This window comes from Ambystoma mexicanum, chromosome 4q (genome assembly GCF_040938575.1).
Source record: "Ambystoma mexicanum isolate Mex_15411 chromosome 4q, UKY_AmexF1_1, whole genome shotgun sequence".
Taxonomy (NCBI): domain Eukaryota; kingdom Metazoa; phylum Chordata; class Amphibia; order Caudata; family Ambystomatidae; genus Ambystoma; species Ambystoma mexicanum.
The window spans coordinates 594,583,970-594,609,070 of record NC_090928.1 but is presented as its reverse complement, the minus strand read 5'-3'; the positions used below and the strand labels follow the sequence as shown (position 1 = coordinate 594,609,070).

Here is a 25,101-nt window from a genome sequence, read left to right as displayed (position 1 = left end):
GCGCCATCTATCGCTAAGCACTCCTCGGAAAAGACGTCCTATTTTAAAATGCCTTTAGTCATTCAATTCTTGAAAGGGTTGACAAATGTATACCCTCCACCACCTTTTCAGGTGCCCATCTGGGATTTAAATCTAGTCTTAAAATTTCTCATGTGTGCTCCTTTCGAGCCTTTACATTCTTGTCCATTAAGACTGCTCACTCTCAAAACAATTCTGTTAGTGGCTATAACATCAGCCCGCAGGGTAAGTGAGTTGCAGGCAATGTCTTGTAAGCCCCCTCACACTATTTTCCATAGGGACGTTATTTTAAAAGTCAAGACATCATTCTTGCCTAAAATAGGGTCTGATTTTCATCTGTCACAAAAGATTGTGTTACCTTCCTTGTATCCTCCAACTCGCGCTAGTAAAAAAGAGGAAAAGTTACATAGACTGGACCAAAAAAGGGCTCTCAGTTTCTATATTTCCAGATTGGCAAATCTCTGACAATGTGACCAACTATTCGTTGGATTTACTGGGCACAAATTGGGCCTTGCAGTACCTAAACTAACTCATCCAGATGGATTAAGGGCTCATTCAACCAGAGGCATGGCAACTTCCACGGCCCTTCAGAGGTGTGTCCCGGTGCAGGATATTGTGCTGCGGCCACATGGTCAATGCACACCTTTGTAAAGTATTACTGTTGGACTCTACTTTCTATCAAGGAGGACTATTCGCAAAAGCGGTCCTTCATTCAGTCCATAATTAAAATTTCTAGTACTCCCACCTCCAAAATTACCACTGCTATGGGAGTCTATCATAATATGAGGAATACGTGGGAGGACACAATACATTCGAAGAACAAGTTACTTACCAACTGTAACGTTCTTTCGATTGGATGTTCCTCCCACGTATTCCTCATCAACCCTCCCCTCTTACCCCTTCATACATTTTACGCCAGTTGCACTCTGACTTCCTTAAGAGCCTGAAGGCTTAAAGCCTGATCAGCTGATGCGACCATGAACACTGTAAAAACAGAACTGATGTAACGGGCGCTGCTCGAGCCCTTTATACAGCGGATGACATCGATGCCCGACGGCAGCCCTCGAGGGACTTCGACTCTGCGGTCTCTAACAGCACCCCCGGGTGAAATTTTTTTCAGAAGCAGCTGAAGCTGGGATACGATTATCCTAAGATGAGGAATACGTGGGAGGAACATCCAATCTAAAGAACTTTACAGTTTGTAAGTAACTTGTTCATCTTCTGCAAAGCCAACGTCGGCTGGAGGCCCTAGGCTTCTAGTGCGGCTTAGTGACTTGCACGACAGATAGGATACTGAAGGCAGCGGCGACGAAAAAACATTGGAGTATCAAGGTCATAGAATACAGATCGCTCACCTGCCGCCGAAAAGAAAAGGCGGGCCCTGAATGCGACTAAGAAGGCTTTCCTGGAGCGCAGGGCAAAGGCGGGTTTATTACGACCTGCCAAGCTCAAGGTCTCCTGGAATAGGAAAATATCTTTTTGGGACGCAGAAGGAGCTGATAAGCTTTTGAAATGCATTCGGGATGGGAAGCTGCCCGATAACATGGGAGAAGGGCCCAGTGTCGAGAGCGTAATGCCTCCTGTGGCGACATAGTACAGCTGCTGTTGACTATACATACCAACGTTCGCTTGTTATTGCTGACTGTTGGTTCTTTGTTCTCTTACCAGGCTGTTTCTGAGCATACGGCCACATTGTATGCCTGGTGTAATCCCAATATACTTCCGTGGCCCTACTTCGGACATCTCCTGATGCAGACTTGGGTCTCAGGATCCTTACTTTCCAGCCCCCTCCCCCCCAATAGTCCCCCCCCTCCCAACTAGCTGATGCAGCCTCCCAGGGTGGTTGCCTAAAATGAACGAGAGACTAAACGTATCTGTGGTTATAGAATGTTGGTTCTTCCTACGTTGACTCTTGTATGGTTTGTGCAAAATTAAAAACAAATAAAAGTGAATTAAACAAAAAAGAAAAGTATAATTTATGGAGGCATAAACTGACGGAACCAATCAGTGAGAATGCAATAAAATTAAGACAAGCATTTTCCCAGCTGCAATACCACCAATGTCATAAATGAGGAAGAAAAAAAAGAAGCTGCTACGGAACAGATTACTTGAGATTTTTATACAGCCTCTGGTGTGGAATAAAAACAGTGTTCAGCAGTCCAATTGATCTTCTTAGAAACCAACAGATTACCAATGCCTAGCTACAATCGAAAGTCCTAGCAAATGCAAAACTGTACAGGGAAGCAGATTAAAACACATTCAATCAGTTCTGCGTAAACTAGTTACCACTTAATACCTACTTAATCACCAATTTCAAAGTCGTATAGAACAAAAAGTCTCTTATAAATCACTTAAGCATAAAGCTTCATTAATCGTGCTTAAAAAAACTAGCTTACAATAACGATGGGCGTTTTGGATGTCCGTTTATTCATTAAATCTGAAAACATTATTTGGAAATAAAAACTACTCTTACAATGAGTAACTTAAATGGTGAAAACGGTTCTGTGGGGCATGCAGATGCACGTTATGTTGTACGAAATGTTTGGCTTGCTTGCTGAAGAGTTTCACTGTCCTTGAAAGTAGCTGACGAGTAAGCCCCAGTAAAATGATCCTTGGGTGACTAAGTGCCCACATGCTTGCTTTGTGTCTTGATTTGTAACAAAATAAATGTTATGAATTCATTCACTTGAATTCAAAGGACATTATCAAAACGAAATATATACTCAACAATTGCGTAGCAGTGAAGAATTAATGTAGTCCCCAGTTAATATTTTCAATCATTACTACTGCTATGGTCAAAATAAAAGCCCTCATTTTGTAATACTCATTTTTCATAAGGAAAAAAGAAAAACAATACATGCTGAATTATACAACCATTCAACCTGTTCATAAAGCATGTCTTACCTTTAAAGTCTACTTCTCCATTCCCATCAGTGTCAAAAATGTCGATTACTCGCTGTACTAAAGGGTTTTGTTGTAATTCTGGCAATGACATAAATTCTTCCACGCTCAAAGATCCAGAATTGTCCAAGTCAAGTTTCTTAAACCGCTTTCCTAGTCGCTTAATTTCATCCGCATCAACTATAAAAACAAGTTTTAAAAAATCGGGTTGGTCACACTAGAACCATTTTCAGAATACTGGTGAGTTGCAACACTGCAGCAAATGTAATTATTCCTAAACCAGGCAATTAATTGTTTTCAATCCACAACTAAAAATTACCGGTCTTTTGACGTGCTCCAGCCATAGCACAATCTGCGGTTTACAAGGACTTTGCTGACTACAGGACTTTTAAACAGAGGATTAAGAGAGATTAGCTTACTCCCATGCCCACATGACAAGTTCACTAGATAATCATTCGCAAATAGATCTGTAAGAGCAAGCAGTGTACCAAGGGCTAATTGTGTGCCATATGGGGGAAAAAAGCCATACATATTTGTACGTGACATAGAAAGGCAGGACAATTAAATAGAACACATTGGGTTATTATGATTGTACACATCTTTATTTGGCTGTTATTATGCAACATTGGTTGCAAATTTCAATTTGAAAACGCCTCAATTTTAACTATTCTGTAGAAATGGAAAGGCCTCTACATAGGGTGTACAAATGGCAGCGTTTGGTGAACCGGAGACAAACGGATCTTGCAGCATCTCTTTTATTGACATATTTGTTCATGGGTTCCTAATTCAAAAGAAGTGGGCGAAGAAAAAAAAAAACACTGTTACAAGTTATGGTTCAAGATTAAGCAAAAATGCGTTCAGAAAGTATACTCTTCATATTCTTATGTAGGAGGAATGCCTGAATGCTGCTCTTCAAAGCACTGCTTTTTGTTTTACTCCACCCCATTTTCAGTGGACAGGAGGAGCCACATAGTTCTGCGACTGAGCCCTAAACTCCAATTTAAGTAAAGTGCAGTTTTTCTTTACATGAAAGCCTCATGTTCGCCTTCCTGGTGAGGCATTCCCAGCATAGTGTAAGTGGCTGGTTTATAACCAATTGTAAGATCTATGCCAGTGGTATGCAACCGGCAGCTCTCCAAAGATGTTTTGGACTGCGCTTCCCATGATCCCTTGCCACAGACTAGGTTGGCTATGGGAAATTTTCTTCCAAAACACGTGGAGAGCCAAAGATTTCCGATCCCCTGCTCTAGCCCCCCCCCCCCCCCCAAATCTGGCTGCTGTCATTTTTCACAGGCCTCCTTCCTGCCCACAGCTTCATTGTCCTTTTCAATCTTTACTTGTGTCCGTTTCTGGTCTCCCCGTTAAGGAAAATCCATTTTATCCTACTTTGCCTTTAGCAGCCCTAACAACGTACCTAAATTGAACCAAACTTACTTGTTGACATAGAAGTCTTGCATGAAGAAGACAGCTCTGCAAACCCACAGCTTTCTTCATCTACCAAATCTCAGTTCTCGCTACATTATGTATCCTCCCCCAGCAACAGTACTTCAAATTTATTTTGAATCAATTTACCTCTGCCTCTCTTGTTTTCTTCTGAGCAATGCAATAATCGGACGGGTGCTGGGTGGGCTGGGAAGGTATTTGGGCCTAGACTTCAGACGCCCAAGGAGTGGACATGTATGCTGAACAGAACAGTTAAGCAAGTCAGGGACCCAGGGGTACTGAGTCAGAAGGAGGACATGCAAGCAACGCTTTTGGCAATGCTCCAGAAACTGTGTGGATACCAACGGGGCCCACTGGACAAAGCCTGTGACCATGTCCAGGCGACAGTGTGCCAGGGCATGGCCTGTATCACAGTTTCCATACAAACAATGCTTGCTCGGCATAGCTTGCGTCCATTCCCCATGGACACCGCCTGTGCCATTTGAGAGTAACCTACATGTCAATAGGACACTTCTTGATATTTTCACTGTGCCTGTATCGAGTTAAGTACATGGCGTACAACCTGTCACAGGTCTCTCTGCCGTACTGCGCAGAGCCATGTCCCGGATATTGAGACCCCTTGCAGGTCTCCGATCACACCCAATGATCACAATGCGCCGCAATGGCCATCAACCATAATCCAGACACAGTGAACCCAACATCCAAATTATCATCCAACTTTTTTTTTTTTTTTTAAACAATTCATTATTTTTAACAATACCACCAAACTTGCTGTACAGTTAAAATTATTACAATATTATATTCCTTTAATAATATATACTGTTCCCTCTATCAACCCCCCTCCCGAGCCTATTCTTCCACACCTTCTGTTCCTGTGCCTTGCAGGTGGAGTCCTTCAATCGAATTCTCTACTGAGTCGCGATCACTCGACCCATCATGCGTGGGCCCAAATATCGTAGCTACTAGATGTTTCCAAGCCATCAAGGTTTCTGCTTCCTCCTCCCCACCCGAGTTACTTGTCTCTGCCATAATGCAGTTTCAGCTTCTGACCACTTTTGTAGATCTTTCCACCACACTTCTATCATCGGACCATGGCATGCCTTCCAGTTCGTAGCAACTCTATGTTTCACAAATATATACGCCAAGTCTTTAAGTTTACTGACGTGTTTCAATTTACGTGGTCTGGGGAACCCTCCAATCGGGCACGCCCATGCCGATTCTATCGTTAGCTTAACCCCTTTAGTGTTCAGCCTATCCGCCACTCCCCTCCAGAAAGTTTCAATCACTGGGGACGCCCAGAACATGTGCACCATCCCAGCATTATTCTCGTTACATTTAGGGCATGCTTGCTGCCCTGCATTCGCAAATTTAGCTATTCTTTGGAGCGTCATGTAAGCTCTGTGGGTGATACACAACTATCTGCTGGAACCTGGCATTTCTTGACATCTTCTTGTGATATCTTAGAGCTCAATCCCACATCCCACCCGTCATAGGGGTGCCCACCTCTTCTTCCCATTCCTGTCGTAATCGCATTGGTTCTTTCCCCACTTTGGACATAACCATCTCATATAGTCGGGATATTTCATGTCCTCCCTCTGCTAGGTTGTATATAACCTCTAGGGTGGCATCCGGTTGGCCTTCCAGCATTATCTCCGACCACGTTTCTATAACCCGCCGCAGCACCCTGTGGTATGCAATATACTGTCCCTTGTGTAATCCGGTTTTCACTACCAAAGTCTCAAAATCTGTAATCTTCCCATCTTGCCATACATCGGCCAGCGTTGCTATCCCAACTGGTTCCCAGTGCTTCTTGATCGTTTATTAGTTGGGCGTCTTTTCCCACCAGTGCCACAAGTGGCACCTGTGGGGAGCATGAGGTAGGGCTCGCCATTACTCGACAGCCCCTTTGCCATATGTCCCATCCCAGCAACATCATTTTCAGGCACACTTTCATATTCTCTGGGCAGCCACATCATTTCTTGTAGAAAAAAACAGTACGCATTCTGATCTAAACAGCCTAGATTCCGAGGTCGATTCTTCCGATAACCATTTCGCTAAATATCGCAATTGACTCGCTAAGTAATAGGCCTCGTAGTTTGGCAGTTTTATCCCTCCTTTCTCATGCGTATTTTGTAGCTTCCAGAGGGCTATTCTATTTCTAGTCGCACTCCATAGGAAATGTCTACATATGCTATGTAATCTGGCAAAGAATCGTTTTGGGATCAGATGCGGTATATTACTAAAGTAATGTAACAATCTCGGCAAGACCACCATTTTTAACATTGCCTCTCTTCCCATCATCGCCAAAGGAAGCTTCGCCCAGAACTTCATGCTACTCTCGTTACCCTTGACCGTCCTCTGTTTTGCAGGTGCTCTGCCTCCACTGTATGGTAGATGTCTATTCCAAGGTACCTAAACGTGTCCACTTCCCACGCTATTGGCAATACCGGCAAGTGCTCTAGAGGGGTCCCCTTATATCTACCCAGCTGGAACACGCATGACTTTTTAGGATTTACTGCTATGCCGGACAGAAAAGCAAATTGTTCCATCACCTCCAGCAGATATTGGAGGTATTTCAAGTACAACAGTATGTCGTCTGTATACAGAGAAATTAAATGTGGCTCTGCTCTAATGGTGATACCTATCACATTATATTGTTGTCTTAGGTATATTGCTAGTGGCTCTAGGGCTAAAATATATAACATGGGGGACTATGGGCAACCCTGTCTAGTGCCCCTGCTAAACTGCCACATCTCCGAGATTATCGCTCCTGTTTCACCCTGGCTCGAGGCGCGCTATATAACAATTGGACCCATCTAAGGTACCCCGGCCCTATCCTATAGCTGGTCAAGGCAGCCATCATCCAGGGCCATTTTACTGAATCAAATGCTTATATTGCGTCCAGTGATACGATTGCCATCTCCCCCCCCTCTTCTTCATTTGCATACTCAATGACTCGATGGAGCCGCCTATGGTTATTCGTAATATTTCTGCCTGGGACGTACCCAGTCTGATTAGGGTGTATGAGTTTGGTGATAATTCTCCTCATCCTGTTTGCTAGAACCGCAGTGAGTATATTGCTGCCCTGATTTAGCATTGACAATGGTCTATATGATCCACAATCCTAGGCCGGCTTATTATGTTTTGGGAGTGGTATAATTATTGCCTCTCGCAGGGACTCTGGAAGCCCACCCTTGTCATATGCCTCATTTAGCATTGCCAACAGTGGGGTAGCACCGAGTCTTTATACTTTTTATAAAATTTGCTCGGGAGTCCATCGGCTCCCAGGGTCTTGTTTGTGGGTAGCTGCACCACTACCTCCTCCAATTCTTCCAGGGTGATTGGGGCATCTAGTTATTCTCGTTCTTCCAAACTAATCTGTGGCAGACCTAGGTCTTCTAGCGTTTCATTTATTCTCCCATGATCACTTCCCTCTTGATCGTCATATAGGGTTCTCTGTAGTATTCTACAAATTCTTGATTAACCGCTTCTTGAGTGTCCGCCGTACTCCCATCATCTCTCGCAACTGTCCCGATTGTGGGTCTGGGGGCTTCATTTTTATAGAGCCATGCCAACATTCTTCCTGGTTTGTCCCCTCCCGTATGCAATCTCTCTACGTACTTCCTATAATTCAGACCAGCGCTTTCTCCAACTCGTCTTCAGCCTCTTGTAATTCATCCAATAACCCCCCCCCCCCTTGCAGCCCTTTGGATTTCGCTATGGCCATTCCCCTTACTACTACTTTAAAGGCCTCCCACAGCACACCAGCGGATTCCACAATACCAGTATTAATTTCAAAGTAGCTTACTATGTCGTCTCACAGGCTTTCTCTAAATATACTATCTCTCAGCGCCTCAGCGCGGAGGTGCCAAGTCGGTATCCTTGTTCTCGAGGGCTGATGTTGCCATTCCAGTATAAACGGTGAGTGGTCCAATAGGACCCTCGCTTTTGATTCTGTAAGTGTTACCTCTGACATTAGTTCATGCGTGACAAACATGTAATCCAGCCTAGTGTGCAAATTTTGTGGGGCTGAGTAATGGGAGTATTGTCTTTGACATGTGTTGCGCTCTCCATGCATCTTCAAACCCCAGGTCCGTCAGCAGTGTCTGCAGCTGGCCGCCGGGTCAGGTCTATCTATTTTATTATCCGATCTATCGATTCTCGAATTCAGCGCGCAATTAAAATCTCCTCCCCAGACCAAGCCCCCCCTTCCCCCCCCAGGCACCTACCCATCTTACTATACAGAGACTTAAAATACGCTGCTGTATCTTGGTTCGGGGGCATATGTATTAATACTTATTTCTCTATTTTCTATCAACCCTCCCATCATTACCATCCTTCCGTCCTCAGCCACCGTGGATAGTAGCATTTGGAAAGGGACATGCAGCGCCACCCATGTGATCACACCTCTGGCATAGGCCGAATATGTGGCGCCTACCACGGTTCCCCTCCATTTTTTTTATCACTTCTAACTTATCGCGCGTGAAGTGTGTTGCCTGGATTAAAGCTATATCTATTTTATGTCTGCGCAGGTACATCATAACCTTGTTCCTCTTCAGGCAACTATTGAGCCCTCTTACGTTCCACGTAGCAATTCTGAGTTCTCCCATTATTTATCAATCTGTCTCTTATCCACCTACTGGTGCAGATTCTATTCAAAGCGTTTATTCTCGCGTGTAGACTCATATAGGCTTGGTCCCCAACTCCAAACAACACACTCAACTCCCACCCTCCCCTCCCTTTTCCCATCCCCAACTTGACCAAACACAATATCTACCCCTCCACTACTTCCCAACCCTCCCAACTGTTGCCCAGCTCCATCGCTGGATCTCGGGCACCCCCGCATCTAGCCCTTAATCCGACAACACGCGTGCTTGGGCTCAGGGGGGTGATTCAGCCCTAGTGGCTTTTCTCCTCACTCTGTTTACCGGGGGGGGGGGGGGTAGATCACATCCCGTTAGTGCCTCCTGCATTAGTAATCACATTGGAATATCAATATTTGACAGTGCCATCTATATTCCAGTCCAGTATGCCCAGCATCACTCACCTTGAGCAATCAATGTCATGCCCCTAGGGAGCCCCCATTGTATCTCTTTCGTGGCAACCCATAGCATTGCCGCACATCACTTATCTTGTGCCTCTCGTCTCTGATCCGCTTCAACGTCCAAGCATCCTTGGGCGTCCAGCCAATTCGTCATTTCTTCCGGAATGTCGAAGAAATATGTTTTGCTCTTGTATATTATCTTGAGTCTTGCAGGATACAGAAGCATGTATTTAAGGCCAGCCGTGCGTAGTCTCCTCTTCACGGCTACAAATCCATAGCGTTGCCTTTGTACTTGCATGGTATAGTCGGGGTATGCAGTTATGGTCGCTGGCGCTCTTTATTTCGTCCCTCCTTTCCTGAAGAACTTCAGGATCTTCTCACGGTCTCTATAGTTAAGGATATTCGCTATGATCGCTTGGGGCAGGGTCCCTGGTTGCGGCCTCCGCATCAGGGCTCTATGTGCTTGTTCAATTGCGAATCCTTGAGAAAACTTGCCGGCCCCAATCACCTGCATAATCATGCTCTCCATGTAGTCCTTTGGTTCTTGGCCTTACTCTCCTTCTGGAAGGTCCACCACACGTATGTTATTACGTCTCGCTCTTCCTTCGGCTTCCTCTGCTCGGTTCTCCAAGTTAGATTCTTGCTGCTTTAGTAGGTGGACCTCTTTAGCATCGCTGGTGCTGGTTTTCACCGCACTTTCCAGACTGGTCGTCCTCTCCGCTAGCGCCCTCATGTCTTGCCGCAATAGATTGACCTCTAAGCCTACTGCGTCTATTTTAGTCTCCAGCGCCACTTTCAAGTCATTGTTGTCCTCCACAAAGTTTTCAGTTCCGTGATAGCAGCCAGAATCGCCTGGTCATCTCGCAAGGGGGCGACTTCCGCTGACCCGCTGCTGGGGGTCTATGCTGGGGTGGTCAGGGTCTTAGAGAATATATCCATCGTTGATTGTTTAGCCTTCGCTTTACCTCCTCTCACCGACATTATCCCACTCTTGATTGAGTAATTGCAAGTCGCCACCACCTGGGCTTTGCACTGGAACCAAAGTCAGCACTGCTTTATGTGGTGTGTTGACCAGAGTTGGTCTCTGCCCCTCCAATGTCCACCGGCACTGATATGTCCGTGGGGATTGTGCACGATGTGTGCCCACTTGCTCCTCCGTCACATACAGCACCTTTCACCAGCAGTGTTCGTGTGTCTGTCCTCCTCGCCCCGGCATGCGTTATGTTTATTTTCGGTCTATAGATACCGACCTTCGGGTGGGAGCGGGCGCCATCTTCTTTGAATCTCCACTGTTTTCTGCTGCTTCACTTCACGCCGATGCTTTGATACACGTAGGCCACAATGTACGATCCTCGTTACAGCCGTTCACTTGCATCCAGATCCTCTCCAATGTTTCGGATCCGCTTTTATTGGCGAGCGACGCTGTTCTGCGATGTGCTAATGCAGCGGTCCTAAGGCTCACCCCTTTGTTCTCTTGTGGGCACCATTTTGTATCCCTCGCCGACTGAAACTAGCTATCTTCCTTAGCTCACAATACAGCACTTCGTACACAGGTAGCGCCAGCTCCACGACCTCCATATGGCTCTCATACTCATGTATTCATTGTTCCAATGAGGCAGAACTCCGCAGGCTCAAAGCATGTTTTTTTGGTCGGATCAGCACAAGCTCATAGGGATCATGTCCTAGCCCGTGGCCATGTAGACACGCCCCCCCAAATTCTCATCCAACTTTAATATTGATCCATTCAGTGCGTTTTGCGCTATAATTCTACAAAATGTCCATGATAAATGTTTTATTTTGACCCCCAAATGCTTAGAACTGTCCAACACTAATTGTAGAGAGTGTGCTAGGTGTGGAAAGTTTCAAGTTCTGCCGACAGGTTGAAAGTTAGTGGATTTTTGCCCCCCCCCATAACTTTGCCCCAATGCATGGAACCTCAAAACACCCCCAAAAACATTCAGAGAGCTGCATGTATCGAATGTGACATGCAATTCCATTCATAGAAGCCATAAACATTGCCTGTTTACATATTTTAGAGTCTGCCTAAGTACGCGGGTACATTCAGGAAACCAAGAGGGTGGACCGGCAAACACATACCCCAAACTCGGGTGTGAAAGCAACCTGCCCAAGAAGGGCTATAGCATCAATAGTCTGAGATGGGGCGAGACTTTGTATACCCCAAACTGGGGTGAAGCAGCAAAGGGCGCAAGAGGGGCCGATACATCATATAGCTCGAAAAGGGGCCACTTCATGTACCCTACGCTGGGATGAGATGTGACAATATTAGAAGGGCTGAAGCAACAGGTTGCTGATACAGCACATCAACAGCCCAAGTGGGAATGAGAGGGTCGATACCCCACAAGGGTGTGTGAAATCCAAGACCCCAGAGAGGGGTAGGAACCAAAGCGGTTCCAGACCAAACCCAGGAGCGGCCTGGCAATCCAAGGACACTTGTGACTTTTGTATAGCACTGAGCAACAGGCTCAATGGCCTAGAGACATTCACTTTTCTTTTATGCCGTGGGCAGAAGTGTCTAAGGAAGCCAGCGTGCTGGAAGTGTAAGACTGGCAGGAGCCCCAGAGACATTGTTTTGATACACACTGGAACAAAACAGTGCAGCCAGAAAACAGCTAAAGTCCAAATATTTTAATGTATAGTTCTTGTTACTTTGTAGTGTTAGGGGTAAGGACAGCTTTACTTTTGTACGACATCCCGAGGTGCACCCTCCTCTGTCTTTCAGCATAGGGAGCAGAGTGGAAGGATTAGATGAGGTTTTGCCCCAACATCAAAGCCTTTCACCAAAAAACACGAGTTGTTGTCTAACTCCGGATTCCGACTAACCACAAGTGAGACTGGTTTGCAGGGTAAGCAACCAGTCTGGCACACATTCTTGTGATCACTGATAAGTGTTATCATAGTTTATGGTTATGTTTTACTTGGGCTGAGGAGGAGGTTTGTTCTCCGACTGGTTGGGTACATCAAGATGGGTGGGGGTGATGGCCCATGGCTAGTGTATCAGGACTGCAGGTCAACCGTACAGTCTGTGAGCTCTGATTCGGAGACCTGGCTGCTTACAAACTACTTGTATGAGGCGGCGGTGTGAAGTGTGACTCTCAGCCTGCATGGTGTAGACCACCCACCGCTTTGGGAGTCTGTCCTTAAGGGTCTAGGCCAGAAGAGCTTACAGGCCTTGCAATGCGGTTCGTCACGAGGGAGGCACCTATTGCACACTCGATGAAAGTCCTTCCAAGGGAATTTGCCGTTAAACAGGCACAACTGAAAAGTGGTTTGCTCATAGTGGAGGGAAAAAGCAGCCAGACGAATGGGGGAAGAGGGTGAAGGGCCAGGAAAAGGCACTCAAGAAAAGGTCAGTAGAAAAGTGTCCCCACTCTCGCTACTGTAAGGTCGGGCCCGAAGGCCAAGGATGAGAAAAGATAGCTGGTCGATTCACTGGTGGTTGTGTACAATCGGCAAAACAGGATCAGCCGTCAAGAAGGTTGTCAACAGTCGAACAGCTGGAGATAGGGCAAAGGATCACCTACAAAGAAGTAGCAATATAAACTTGATAGATGAGCTCTGCATTAAGCGACCAGAGGCAGAAAAAAACAAAAACAATCTGGAGGGACCTCGACACTTGAAGCATTTTGGGTACACTTCACATCATGTTGGCGATTGTGTTACAACACCCCATGTCAACGACCCTTTTTGTTCTTAAAAAAAACAAAAATGCATTACTCTGCAATTACCACTAGATGGCGCAGCATGTGATTCTAAGCAGATTCACAAGCATCAGAAGGTTGTTTATACATTGTCCCAAACGCACAGTTAAATCCACATAGGTGTGTGTTTGGCATCAGTTGGAATGAGAAGCCAAAAGTAGCTCCTGGTAGCTGTTGGTGTCAAGCTAACAAGGATCTTCTAGGCCACAAGTAGGAGCTAAATAGCTCCCAGCTCCCCTCAACTTCGAACCCTGGAATCATTTAAAAGCAATAAAAGAAAACATCTAAGACAGTAATAGCTATTTTGGCCTAATGGAATGTGCTTCGAGTCAAGTGTATTAAAGCCCACGCAAAAATTCATCACTAGCATTGAGGTAATATCAAGCGGGCCAACAATGTCCTACACGCTCATTCCAGAAAGCAGGAATACAAAATTGTAGGTTCAGGTAAAAACAAGGGGCAGAAAAAAAAGTCCATCAACAATTAGTCTGTATTTAGACACAAAGGAAATTTAAATTACCTCATCCTTTTAATATTTCAAAGTGCAATGACAGAATTCAGTTCAAAACAAATCTCAATTTGGTTATTAAATCACGAAGTTTAGAACGAGGTGACCAAGCAAATAGGGCTGAGGACCAGAGCAACTCACGATCATAGGTTTAGTGAACTTAACCGCAGTTCCAACAAGGGAGTACTCCCGCAGTAAGGCCCATCTTGTGCTTAATCAGAGCAATCTAAAGTTGGATAATTGATTAAGTCAAAAAGAATCAACAGGCAATACACATTTTCAGAGTTCTTTTGTAATGTGCCTAAGCCAAGGTACTGATAACAAGTGTACACTTAAAAAAAAGTTATTCAACTATTGACTGTTTAAGGAGAGCTTTGGGACTAGACAACAATTTAAGAAAACTGTTGGTGCTATGAGAAATTGGTTGACTGCTGCGGTAGGTCAGAAGGATTTTCACAAGTAGATTTAAATAAACAAGGCCCATCTCTCGCCAACAGTATGGTATTTGCCCCACCCAACACAAAACGAGGGTGCTCGTCTTCAGTTAGATTGTCTAAAGTAACAGTCTGTCGTCCTCCTCAACCTACCCATCCTTGTGTGGCTTTGGCATTGTTAGAGGGGTCACACGGTCCACCCTCTGAGTCATGCCACTGCCTCCAGGTCTTCTGGCACCTAAGTTGAGCTCCCGTCTCCTCAGTGCTCCTTTCTTATCCAGATCTTGCACATCTGTGCGACATCAACTCACTGTGCCTCCTCCTACTGCTGTCTCCACCCCAGTTCGAACTTCCCAGGCTTTGACGTTTCTTGGTTTTTATGAGAAAGTGTTCGGCTCTCCACAGCATGGGCACAAATTCCTTGGTTTCTTTCCAGGGCAGAATCATTATACCTCGTTATATCTCCCGATTGTGGTTGGCTGCCAACCACTGATGACACATGGTTCTCTTAATCTTCTTCAGAATATGAGTGGTAGCTGAAGGTTGGTTATTGATAATATTTCAGTAGCAAATGGCAACTGGTTTGGAAGGAAGTTTTTTGGTTCTTTGATGTTCTGGTCATCTCCTCAGAAGAGGTTATAGGGAGTTCCTGGACAAAGAGTCCCAATCCCCAAGACGGGAGTCTCTTCCTGTGAGGTCCCGCTTTCTGCCACCCCTAGAGGGAATGTCACGTCGCGGGCTCACCTCCCTAACCTTACAGAGAAGGGGAGAGGTGACGAGATGCCGTGAATAGTCACACTACATAAGTAAGACCACGCTCTTTGTGGCAATCAAAATTAGGAGCAGACCTGGGCAGGGCCAACAGTCTTGGCAAACAAAATGTTGTGTAGTTTGTAACACTGCTCCATTGTCAATACAATGTTTTTGAACAGGAGGATAGCTCTGTGGCAACGTGCGGGTCTTGGAAGACCACGCTGAGCAACAAACACGTTCAAATCCCGGACCGTGCTGGGGGGCGGAGGGGACGACCAAACAAAAAAACACAAGCGTGTTATAAATAACCTACCCCTCCACAATGAAACTAGCGCCTAGATACGTACGGGATAAGTGCGCTCTGAATAAATGCAAAAAAATTCACTCCAGAACCATAGGGTGCAACTGAGCAAACATACACCTTTAACATCATGTCAATCGGGTAAACCTTTAACTGTACACATTTGAAAATACCCCAAATTGATGGTTAATCCGAGAGAAGTGTTTGGTTACATGAGTAACGTTAGAAAGATTAGGACTTTTCTTACACTTTTTACATGTTGTGCATTTGTGCCTTACTTGTACAGGTTGCTTTATTAGTTTCTTGCAGTTATTTGGCACTTGTCTGCCACCTTTTAGCTCAATAAATGAACAGTCAATATTACCCATTCTAGGTTCCCAATAACTTGAGTTCCGTTCTGGGATTAGGGAGTTTTAAAAACGTGCAATGGTGTATTGGTTTTTGGCATCCTTTAGCTCAGCTGGAGTTTGCAGCACCAAGATTTCCAGTAGAATCAGGCGGCTTCCTATGAATCAATGTTTCCATGATCCCAGATACCATCCTTTGCATGCTTTTTTTAATTCTGGAAGGTATAAAAAAGTAACTAAGGTATTTCCTGGACTCCACAAGAGCGATCGGTTTATGTGCATCATGTATTTTCTATAATGTGTATGCTACGTTCCGTAATGAAATAAGCTTTTAAAGGCATTTCCTGTGTTCCAGAAGTGAGGTATGTTTATCAGAGAAAACAAGCAACTGTTCAAACTATCAACGGTGACAGAATGTAATGTTAACTCCTTCAGTAATCGATAGATCTCAGTTTCCTGTCAATCTTATCTGGTGCTGCTCACTCATTGTGTCAACTCCAGAAATGAGGCTCATCACTAATGATCACAAGGTTTAGCGTGAAATGGGTAAAAGGACATGGAACCTTCAAAAGAAACTAAAAAATGCAGACGTTCATTTGCTTGAGGACTAATCCATTAATCCTGCCCTCAATTACCTGGGTCTCTACCTACTAGCGATTAAAGCGGACTCGCAGTCAAAGGGGTTTCAGTTCATACACTTCTTGGTTGGTTTGGGCATTTCTTATGCCGTTTTAGTAGTCGGAATGCCGCGCTTGCTTTGGGTGGGCTCTCCACATAGCGGACACATCGGGTGTTTTTTTTTTCTTCAGATTTTGCCACAAGTGAGTTTTGTACCCTCAGACCTCAGTAGTTCCAGGGAGCTTTAGGGGTGCATCCTGGAATACTGGCAACAGACTATCACAATTGCTACCAGCACTGGTTGAATATATGCCTTCTCTGCAGGACTGCTCTGCTTCCCAACTTCCTTCACTCCTTCCCCCACCCAGTCTGTCACCTAGTCTTCCTAGAAGCCCCACAATGATCGGACCCTGCTTCACCTCAACTCCTAGCTTCTCTTTCCCTCTAGGTGAATCTGGCTTTTCTGCGCTCTAGATTCCCATTGCTCTATACTCATTACATAGCAATATAGCCCTAGCGGTTTTCAACAGATTTGGGTTGTTTTACCAAACTAGAAAGAATTGCAGCGGGATTGACCATAGTCTATTTCGCTGCAATTCTACTTTGGTAGAACAACCCAAAACTGCTTAAGCCTAGGGTTTTTACCTCAGTTACTACTTTGATTACTTTGCCATCAATGTTAAATGCGACGTAATCGGGGCTGAGTTTCTTTAGGTTGGAGTCAGAACCCAAGATCAGGATCTCAGTTTTGTCGTCATTCAGGCAGAGGCCATGTGAGGCCATCCATGCCTGAATGAGGAGGTATATCCTATTTAACAGAGCTGTGTCTTCAACGAAGTTGCCCGATAAGGGTATGATGATCTGGGTATCAGCATAATTGGTATATGTGATACCTAACCTGTCAAGTTTGTCGAAGAGTGGCTTAGTAAATAGGTCATACATTGTCGGAGACACACATGAACCTTGTCGAACACCACAGGTGATTTGGATTGGGCCTGCTGAGGCTGAGAACACTCATCGTACGGTTAGCTAGGAAGGAGTGTGCCCAGGCTATGGCATCACTCGAGAAGTGTGCAGCTGATGTTAGGTGTTCGCATAATACTACATGATCCATCAGGTCAAAAGCTGCCGACAAGTCGGGGAGGATCAGCATAGCTGTTTTACCTTTGTCCTTCAACTAGTTTAGAGATAAAAGGATGCTAGATCTCTGAGTGCATCCTTAATTTGTGCTGGGCAGCTGTCGCCCTGACAATTAGATGGCTTCATGGATAGTATGACCGTTTGCGTTTCCATTACTGAAATATTGGTAAATCTGAAAGGTGTAACATTGTTTGGAGTCACAGTGGGTGGAGTCGGATATGTCTCAGTGGAGCGCAGAGAAGCTTTTTTATTAGCTATTTTAGTCTGCAGAGTGAATATTTTGTTAGATAGGGCATTTTGGATGCTGGTGCACCATGGTTTATCTTTTGGGATGTTATCTGTGGGTGGAATAAGATTTTCCATTTCGCACAGAATGATGAAAAGCTCCTTGGTTTTCGAGCTAGGCATAGTAATTCTTTCATTAAACGTATTCCTTTTGGTAAAGATCATTTCTTTCTTGTACAGTTTAGCAAGATTGGTTAGTAGGGTTTTGTTTGACTGTGGGGGAGTGATGTCAGGTAGCTTGAAGTTTCCTTTTTTTGAAGTCGTAGTTCTTTTAGTTGGGGTGTGAACCAGGTGGTTAGGGGGCGACTCGTTTGCTTTTGCGTAGTTTGACTGGTGCAATGGTGTCAAGGGCCTTGGTCATGGTGTTATTAAAGGCCTCTACTAGTGCATTTGGGTCGGTATTATTGGTAATTAAAGATAGGGTAGGTAGGAGGAGAGGAAGTACTTTTTCAGTGGTGATATCTTTTTTACTTCTGGTTGGCAGAGGTGGTGCTATATCAATGTTTTTTAGTTTTTGGGTCTCTAGCGAGGAAGACAAGCCAATAAGGTGGTGGTCGGTCCAGTGTTGAGGGGTTATTTTGGTGATAGTAGTAGGACAGTTCAAGTTGGCTAACCAGTCTAGAATTCACCCTTTCATGTCAGTGGGAGCAAGTACTTTTTGGGTCAGGCCATGTTCTGTCAGGATAGTTTCAATGGAATGGGCCCGTTTGTCCTCGGGGTCATTGAAACCCAAATTGAAGTTTCCTAGCAGTAGGAGCTGTGAGGTGTCCTTGATATAATTAGTGAGAAGGCTAGAAAGGTCTTCCTCAAAGGTCCGGGAGGGGGTGGGGGTCTATATAGTAGAAGGATGGTTAGTGTACCATTATTGGAGATGGGGAGTTTAGCTGCAAGCAGTTCACATGATTTGATTTTGGGAGGAGTGTGCCATAATTCAAATTTGGGTTCGGCTATGATAGCAAGGCCACCGCCTTTGGAGTTAGACCTATAAACCCTGAGAATGTGATAATTGTCCGGTATAGCTAACATGAGGGCTGGACCTGCTGCATTATGTAACCAGGTTTCAGTAACAGCCAAAATGTCCAAGTCATCACTAGCGAGTATGCCTGCAATTTCAGTGACATGCGGTATAAGGGATTGAGCGTTAATAAGTGCTCCTGAGATTTTAGTTGTTCTGTTCTGCCCTTGGGGAGGCATGGGGTTTTGTTTCGGGTGGTTAGTTCTGGTGTGAATGCGGGGAAAGTGGGCAAAGATGTGGGTCTGAGTTGTATGCAGAATTTTTGTGGTTGGTATGTAGGGAGTATGGGCAGTGGCGCGGGTAGTATGCCCGAGATGGGAGTCTGGGGGTCTGATACTATGGGTTTTGGGTTCGTAGATCCGGGCAGACTTGCTCAGAGTCTTCGGTTTTCTCCTGCGTGGTGCAGGGTAGGAGATTGGTGAAGGCCATTAGTGCGAGGGCACAAAGGAGAGTCAGTCGGATATTAGAGAGTTTGCTCTTTGTGGTATGCATAGTTCTCTTTAACTGAATAGCTGTTAATCCGTGGGAGGAGTGTGGGGCCAGGGGTGGATGCTAAACAGCTTATACGGGCTCGCCTTAGTGAGGGGTTGTCTAAGGTATTTGAGATATTTAATCTAGATCAATTAGTAAATAGGCACAGGGCTGGTCCGGATCAGGAATAGACAATAGGTTAGTCTAGTTCAGTAATAAGCAGTGGACTGGTTTCAGTCAGGGTAAGGCACAATCAGTGATAGGCAGTCGGCCGGTCTCGTTCAGAAGTGGGCAGTGAGCTAGTCACTATAAGTGTAGTGTATTGGGCTAAACCAATTCAAGTGGGGAGAGTTCAGAAAAAGAACAGTGGGGTAGATAGAGTGCACGGGTAGTTCTAACGGTCTTAGATGAGCAGGCAATACTGATTAGGCTAGTCTAGCACAGGCATGCAGTACTAGCATAGGCTGGTCTGAGAGTCAGCACATAAGATGGAAATGCTAATTCCACATGTATAGGCAGTACTGAAAGGGCTAGCCTAAAATGAGCAGGCGGTACAAGCATAGGCTGGTCTGAGAGCATAATTAGACAGTCAACAAATAAGGTGGAAATGCTAATTCCACATGCATAGGCATGTAATACATGTCTTCTGGTGCTTGTTGATCTGCTTAGAATCACATGCTGTGCATAGACTAGCAAGCAGTTCCCGGAGTTGGAGGTGGGTTGTGAGAAGGAACAGTAAAGATGTCTTAATACTGCTTGTCCCACCCGAGAATCAGACCTAGAATGAGTATCTAGGCAATAGTGTCCTGTAAAGGTGTGTACAGAACTCCAGGTTGCCGCTTTGCAAATGGACTCGAGGGGAACATTTGCAATGAATGCTATGGATGCCCCAGTGTCTCGAGTAGAGTGTGCTCTGGGCTTCAAGGGCAGTTCTCTCTTAGCAAGAGTGTAACATAGTGTGATGCATTTGACAACCCACCTTGAGACAGCCGATTTAGAGACAGGATCCCTTTCTCTACCAGCTGCCACTGAAACGAAAAATTGGTTTGTTTTCCTCAGTGGTTTAGTTCTTTCCAGGTAGTACATGACTGCCCTGCGCACATCCAGTGTGTGTAGGCTTCTTTCGGCCATGGTAGTAGGATTCTGGAAAAAGGTAGGTAGTTCAATCGACTGGTTCACATGGAACTTCGAGATGAATTTGGGCGCAAATCTGGGGTGCGTGCGCAGCACTACCTTATCCCTGTGGACTGTAACAAAGGGATCTAGAACAGAAAGTGCCTGTAGTTCGCTAACCCTTCTGATAGAAGTGATAGCCACTAGGAAGGCCGTTTTATAAGTCAGGTCTTTTAGACTTGCTTTATGCATAGGCTCAAAGGGAGCTCCCATGAGCCTGGTCAAAACAACATTTGGGTCCCACCCAGAGCTGGGTGAGAAATGGGAGGATAAATCCTCTTAACCCCTTCCATAAAGGCCTTAATCACAGGTATCTTCCACCACCACACCTTTTGTTGTGATGTGGTGTAGGCTGACAGTGCAGCCAGATGAACCTTTAGAGAATTGAAGACCAACAGATGGGTTGGGTACAGCACAATTTGTGTAAGTGAGCAATCAATGGGATGGACACCCTTGGAATTACACCAGATGACAAAATGTTTCCATTTGCTGGCATAGCAATAACGTGTGTTCGGTTTCCTAGCTTCCCCGAATATGTCCATGCACCTCTGTGGGAGCTGTATGTGTCCAAACTCTATGACCTCAGGAGCCAAGCTGCTAAATTCAGAGTGTGTGGGCATGGGTGTAGCTCCCCCCCCCCGTTCTGAGACAACATGTTGTACGGGCGGGGTAGTTTCACTGGTGGGGAGAGGGACATTTCCATCAGATGAGCGTACCAGGGTTGGCAGGCCCACATGGGGGCCACCAGTATCATGGTAACTGGTTTCTGGTGCATCTTGTGGACTATCGTGTTGAGAAGGGGAGTCAGGGGGGGGAAAAAAAGCGTAGACAAATTTCCCTGACCAGGTTATCCAGAGACCATTCCCCTTGAAGCGGTTCTGGGGGTACCTGGAGGCGTAATCTTGGCATTGGGCATTCTCCTGAGTTGCGAACAAGTCGATCTCTGGGAAGCCCCATTCTGCAAAGACGTTGGAAACAATGTCTTTGTGCAGACGCCATTCGTATTCTTCAGGCAGAGGAAAGTCTCTGCTGAGCACATCTGCCAGAAGATTGAGTTTCCCTGGAACATGTTGGGACAACAGAAACATCTTGTGCCTGAGAGCCCATATTGAAATGTTATGGGACAGCTTGGATAGCCCTGGAGAGTGAGTGCCCCCCTGTTTGTTCAGGTAATACATTGCTGTAGTGCTGTCCATTAGAATCAGAACCGTCTTCCCTTGCAGTTGCATCTGAAAGGCCTTTAATGTCTTGAACACCGCTAATAGCTGCAGTAAATTTGTATGGTTGATCGCTACCTGAGAGGATCACACTCCATGTGGTGTCTGCTGAAGCAGGTGAGCCCCCCACCCCGTGAGAGATGCGTCTGTCGTGAGAGTGGCTTCCACTGCAGGGGTGGTGAAGGTTTTCCCCTTCAAGAGGTTTTCTCTTGACCACCACTACAGAGAGAACGAGGGTTGTCGAGACAACTACCAGATCTTCCCATTGTCCGCTGGCCTGCCACCACTGGCTGTTGAGCCACTCTTGCATGGGACGCATGTGCAGCCGCGCGTGGGGAACCAAGTATATGTACAGCGCCATCATTCCCAGCAAGTGTATGGCATCGCGCACCATCACCTCCCAACTAGGTACATATTGAGGGATCTGAAAAAAGCATGTTCTGAACCCTCTCGGAGGGGAAGACGAGGCAGTCTTCCGTCCGAATTAGATCTCCCAGAAATTGTTTTGACTGGGTACATGACTGGATTTCTTCTCGTTGATCAAGAAACCCAGACTGAAGAGAAGATCTACTGTTTTTTGGGTGTTGTACGAATCCCCTGTGATGAGCCAGTTATTGAGGTAAGGGTAAACTGGGACGGATAGTCTGTGCAGGTGTGCTGCAGCCACCGCCAGGACCTTGGTAAGCACCCTTGGCGCCGAAGGGAAGTACCTTGAATTGGTAATGCCAGTCCTCCATCATGAACCTTAGCTATTTCCTGTGCGCTGGCAACATTGAAATATGAAAGTATGCATCTTTCAAGTCCAATGTTGCCATGTATTCCCCTTGTTTCAACGTTGGGATCACCTCCTGTAGCGTTACCATGCGAAACATCTGAGGTTTTATGAACTTGTTTGCTGGGCGCAGGTCTAGAACAGGGCGCATGATGAGGTCCTTTTTGGGTACAAGGAAGTACACTGAATAAATACCCTTGTTTACCTGAAGAATAGGGACGGCTTCTATGGCGTCCTTTCCCAGCAGCGCTTCCACTTCTCGATTCAGGATTTCCAGATGGTCTGGTGAAAGGCGCTGTGAGCGTGGTGGTCTGAATTGTGGAGGTCGGGCGAATTCCACGCAGCACCCGTGGGCAACCGTCTTTATGACCCACTTGTCTGAAGTTCTCCCCTCCCATGCCGTGAGGAAAGATGTTAATTGCCCCCCGACCGGGGAAGCATGGGAGGGGACCTGGTGGTCATTTCTGACCAGAGGCTGCAGCTCCTCTAGGATTGGGGCCTCTACCTCTGACTTTGCCACGTCACTGCCCTCTTGAAGAAGAGTAGTATGAAGGGCTTCCTGAAGTTTGTCCTGTATTGAAACTCCCCGTGCCATAGTTACTTTGATTTGCATGAGACTGCCCTCGGAAGGACCGCCGGGAGTTATTTCCTCTCTGGGGGCTGGGGGTCTTTGTGTGATCCGTTGTAGAGTCTTAAGAGTCTCATGCTCTTTTTTGGCTGTTTCCAAGGCCTCATCAACCGCTTTCCTGAAGAGGTTAGTTTCTTCAATAGGCTGATTGATGAGTGAGGCCCGAGTTTCGGGTTTAAACCCTGAGGTACGCAGCCAAGCGTGCCTTTTGCGTAGGGGCCCCTTGGGCCAGAGACCTGCCTGCTGTTTCAGCCGTGTCCAGGGTGTTCTTTATCACATTCTGGTTCACCTGCCTTCCCTCGGCTACAATAGAGAGAAGTTTGGACCTGGCGGGTACTAGGCCCTCCTGGAGTAAGTTGCACGGAGCTCAGCATAACTTGCCAACAGCGTGGTATTATTTGCTATACGCACAGTGTATGCGGCAGCCAAGGTGACTCGTTTGGGTCTTAGGCCGAAGGAGTTTGCAGGCCACACACCACTTTTCGTCGTGATCTAAGGGGAGACAGGTGTTACACGTCCTGTGTTCGTCCTTCCAAGGATATCTGACCCTACACTTAGGGCAAAACCTAAAAGGAGTCCTTTCCATAGCAAAAGGGGAAGATGATTAGACCGAAAGGGTAAAGAGGGGGAAAGAGGAAAGACATACCAAAAATATGGCCACCCCGACCCCACTCTCCCTACTGTAAAGGTCGGCCAGAAGGCCCGGCGACGTGGAAAATCCAGTCACCGGATCTTAGGTGCCGAAATCCACCTCTGTAGAGGAATCCACCGCAGTCTTTGGCGAAGATGTTCTTGTGACCGAAGTGATTTAACGGGGAATAACCGATAAGTCGGTATAAGATAAACAATGTCTCTTATGTAAGAGCTCCGCTATAAGGCGACCAGTTATCTGGGCAGAAAAAAACAATCTGAGGGACTTCGGCATGTGAGGGATTTTGGGTACACTACACATCACGATAGGGATAGTGTTACAGACACGCCTATGCTGACATCCCTGAAAGACCGGATTCAATACTCCGCGGTTAACACTATGTCGGACTATATGCACAGCATGTGATTTTAAGCAGATTAACAAGCATCGGAAGAGCATTTTTATTCTGTGAAATTGGGTAAAGCCGTTTTCAACAGGTAAGGATTTCTGTAACCTTTTTTCCTCACTGGAAGCTTTTTGGGACAAACAATACAGGTCAGAGATGGGCTTGGGCATATGGGATTATTTCCCTGTTACGCTATTAGGCCGTATCTCACATAGTGGGTGTTGGCACCTGGCGACCTATGGTTTTCTCATCCACATCTTCTAGCCGAGTAGCTGTTCACGGAGTTCTGTTGAGTGAATGAGATTGAGCCTGAAAGAAGCTGGTGGTCACTGTTACATGAATGCAAATTAGATCATAACCGTCATATTGGGCTCTCCAATTCATGGATGGTTACCATAATGTAAAGTAAGATAACTTAATGAGGCCGCCCAAGCTAGTCATGATTCCCTGGATTGGTTTGCAGAATGAGAATGACTCCATATGGAGGCACGGCAAAACGACAAGAGGGCCCAAAAAACTGCTTGTAGTTCCAGTACATTGATGTGTAGTATCTTTTCTTCCAGCAACCACAGGCCTCTGGCATGAAGACGTCCGGTGTGGGCTCCTCATCCTTGCAGGAAAGAGTCCGTCATGACAGTCTCCTGGTATGGTGGGCTTTGGAAGTCTGTGCCTCCGGCGATGTTGGAGTGCACAGCCCTACCACCTTATCGCTCGACAAAACTCGTCGACCGTGATTCTCATGAAAGCCTCCGGACACCTGGACCCAACGGGCACCGGGGAACTCTTGGAAAAGCTGCATCTGCAGAGCCAAATCAGGTATATGCACAACATACAGAGCAGCGACTTGATGGTCCTCATAGTGGTGATCTTCAGTGCCAACAGCCGTTGCACCTTGCCCAAGATGGCAGATATCCTCTCCTCAGACGGTGACGCCAGGCAAGACACTGTTGAGCGTGGATTCCAGAAACCGCGCATCCTGAGCTGGAGTCAAGCATGACTTTGCATAATTCACTGAGAACCCCATGTTCGTCAGCAGCGGGAAGGTCTTCGCCATGTGATCGATGGCGATCTCCCTTGATGAGCCAGTAGTCCAGGTAAGGATACACATGAATCCCCTTAGTCGTAGATGGGTAGCCACCAGAGCCAGGAACTTGGTGAAGACTCTGAGCAGTGAATTCAGTCTGAAGGGGAGAGCCTTGTAATGCTTCCCCTGTACGACAAAGCCCTCTTCTAACACTCACGCAATTTACTACGATGCCACGCGTCAGATACGAACT

The 25,101-nt window shown here is 46.1% G+C and overlaps 1 protein-coding gene across 1 annotated transcript in view; it reads right to left on the bottom strand.

The window, feature by feature from the left end:
* PPP3R1 (protein phosphatase 3 regulatory subunit B, alpha) overlaps positions 1-25,101 on the bottom strand; it is a 575,346-nt gene that overhangs the window by 363,112 nt on the left and 187,133 nt on the right. Inside the window, exon 3 of the mRNA XM_069608143.1 lies at positions 2,923-3,099. Within this exon, the coding sequence (XP_069464244.1) occupies positions 2,923-3,099 (177 nt within the window). The remainder of the gene's footprint in view (positions 1-2,922; positions 3,100-25,101) is intronic.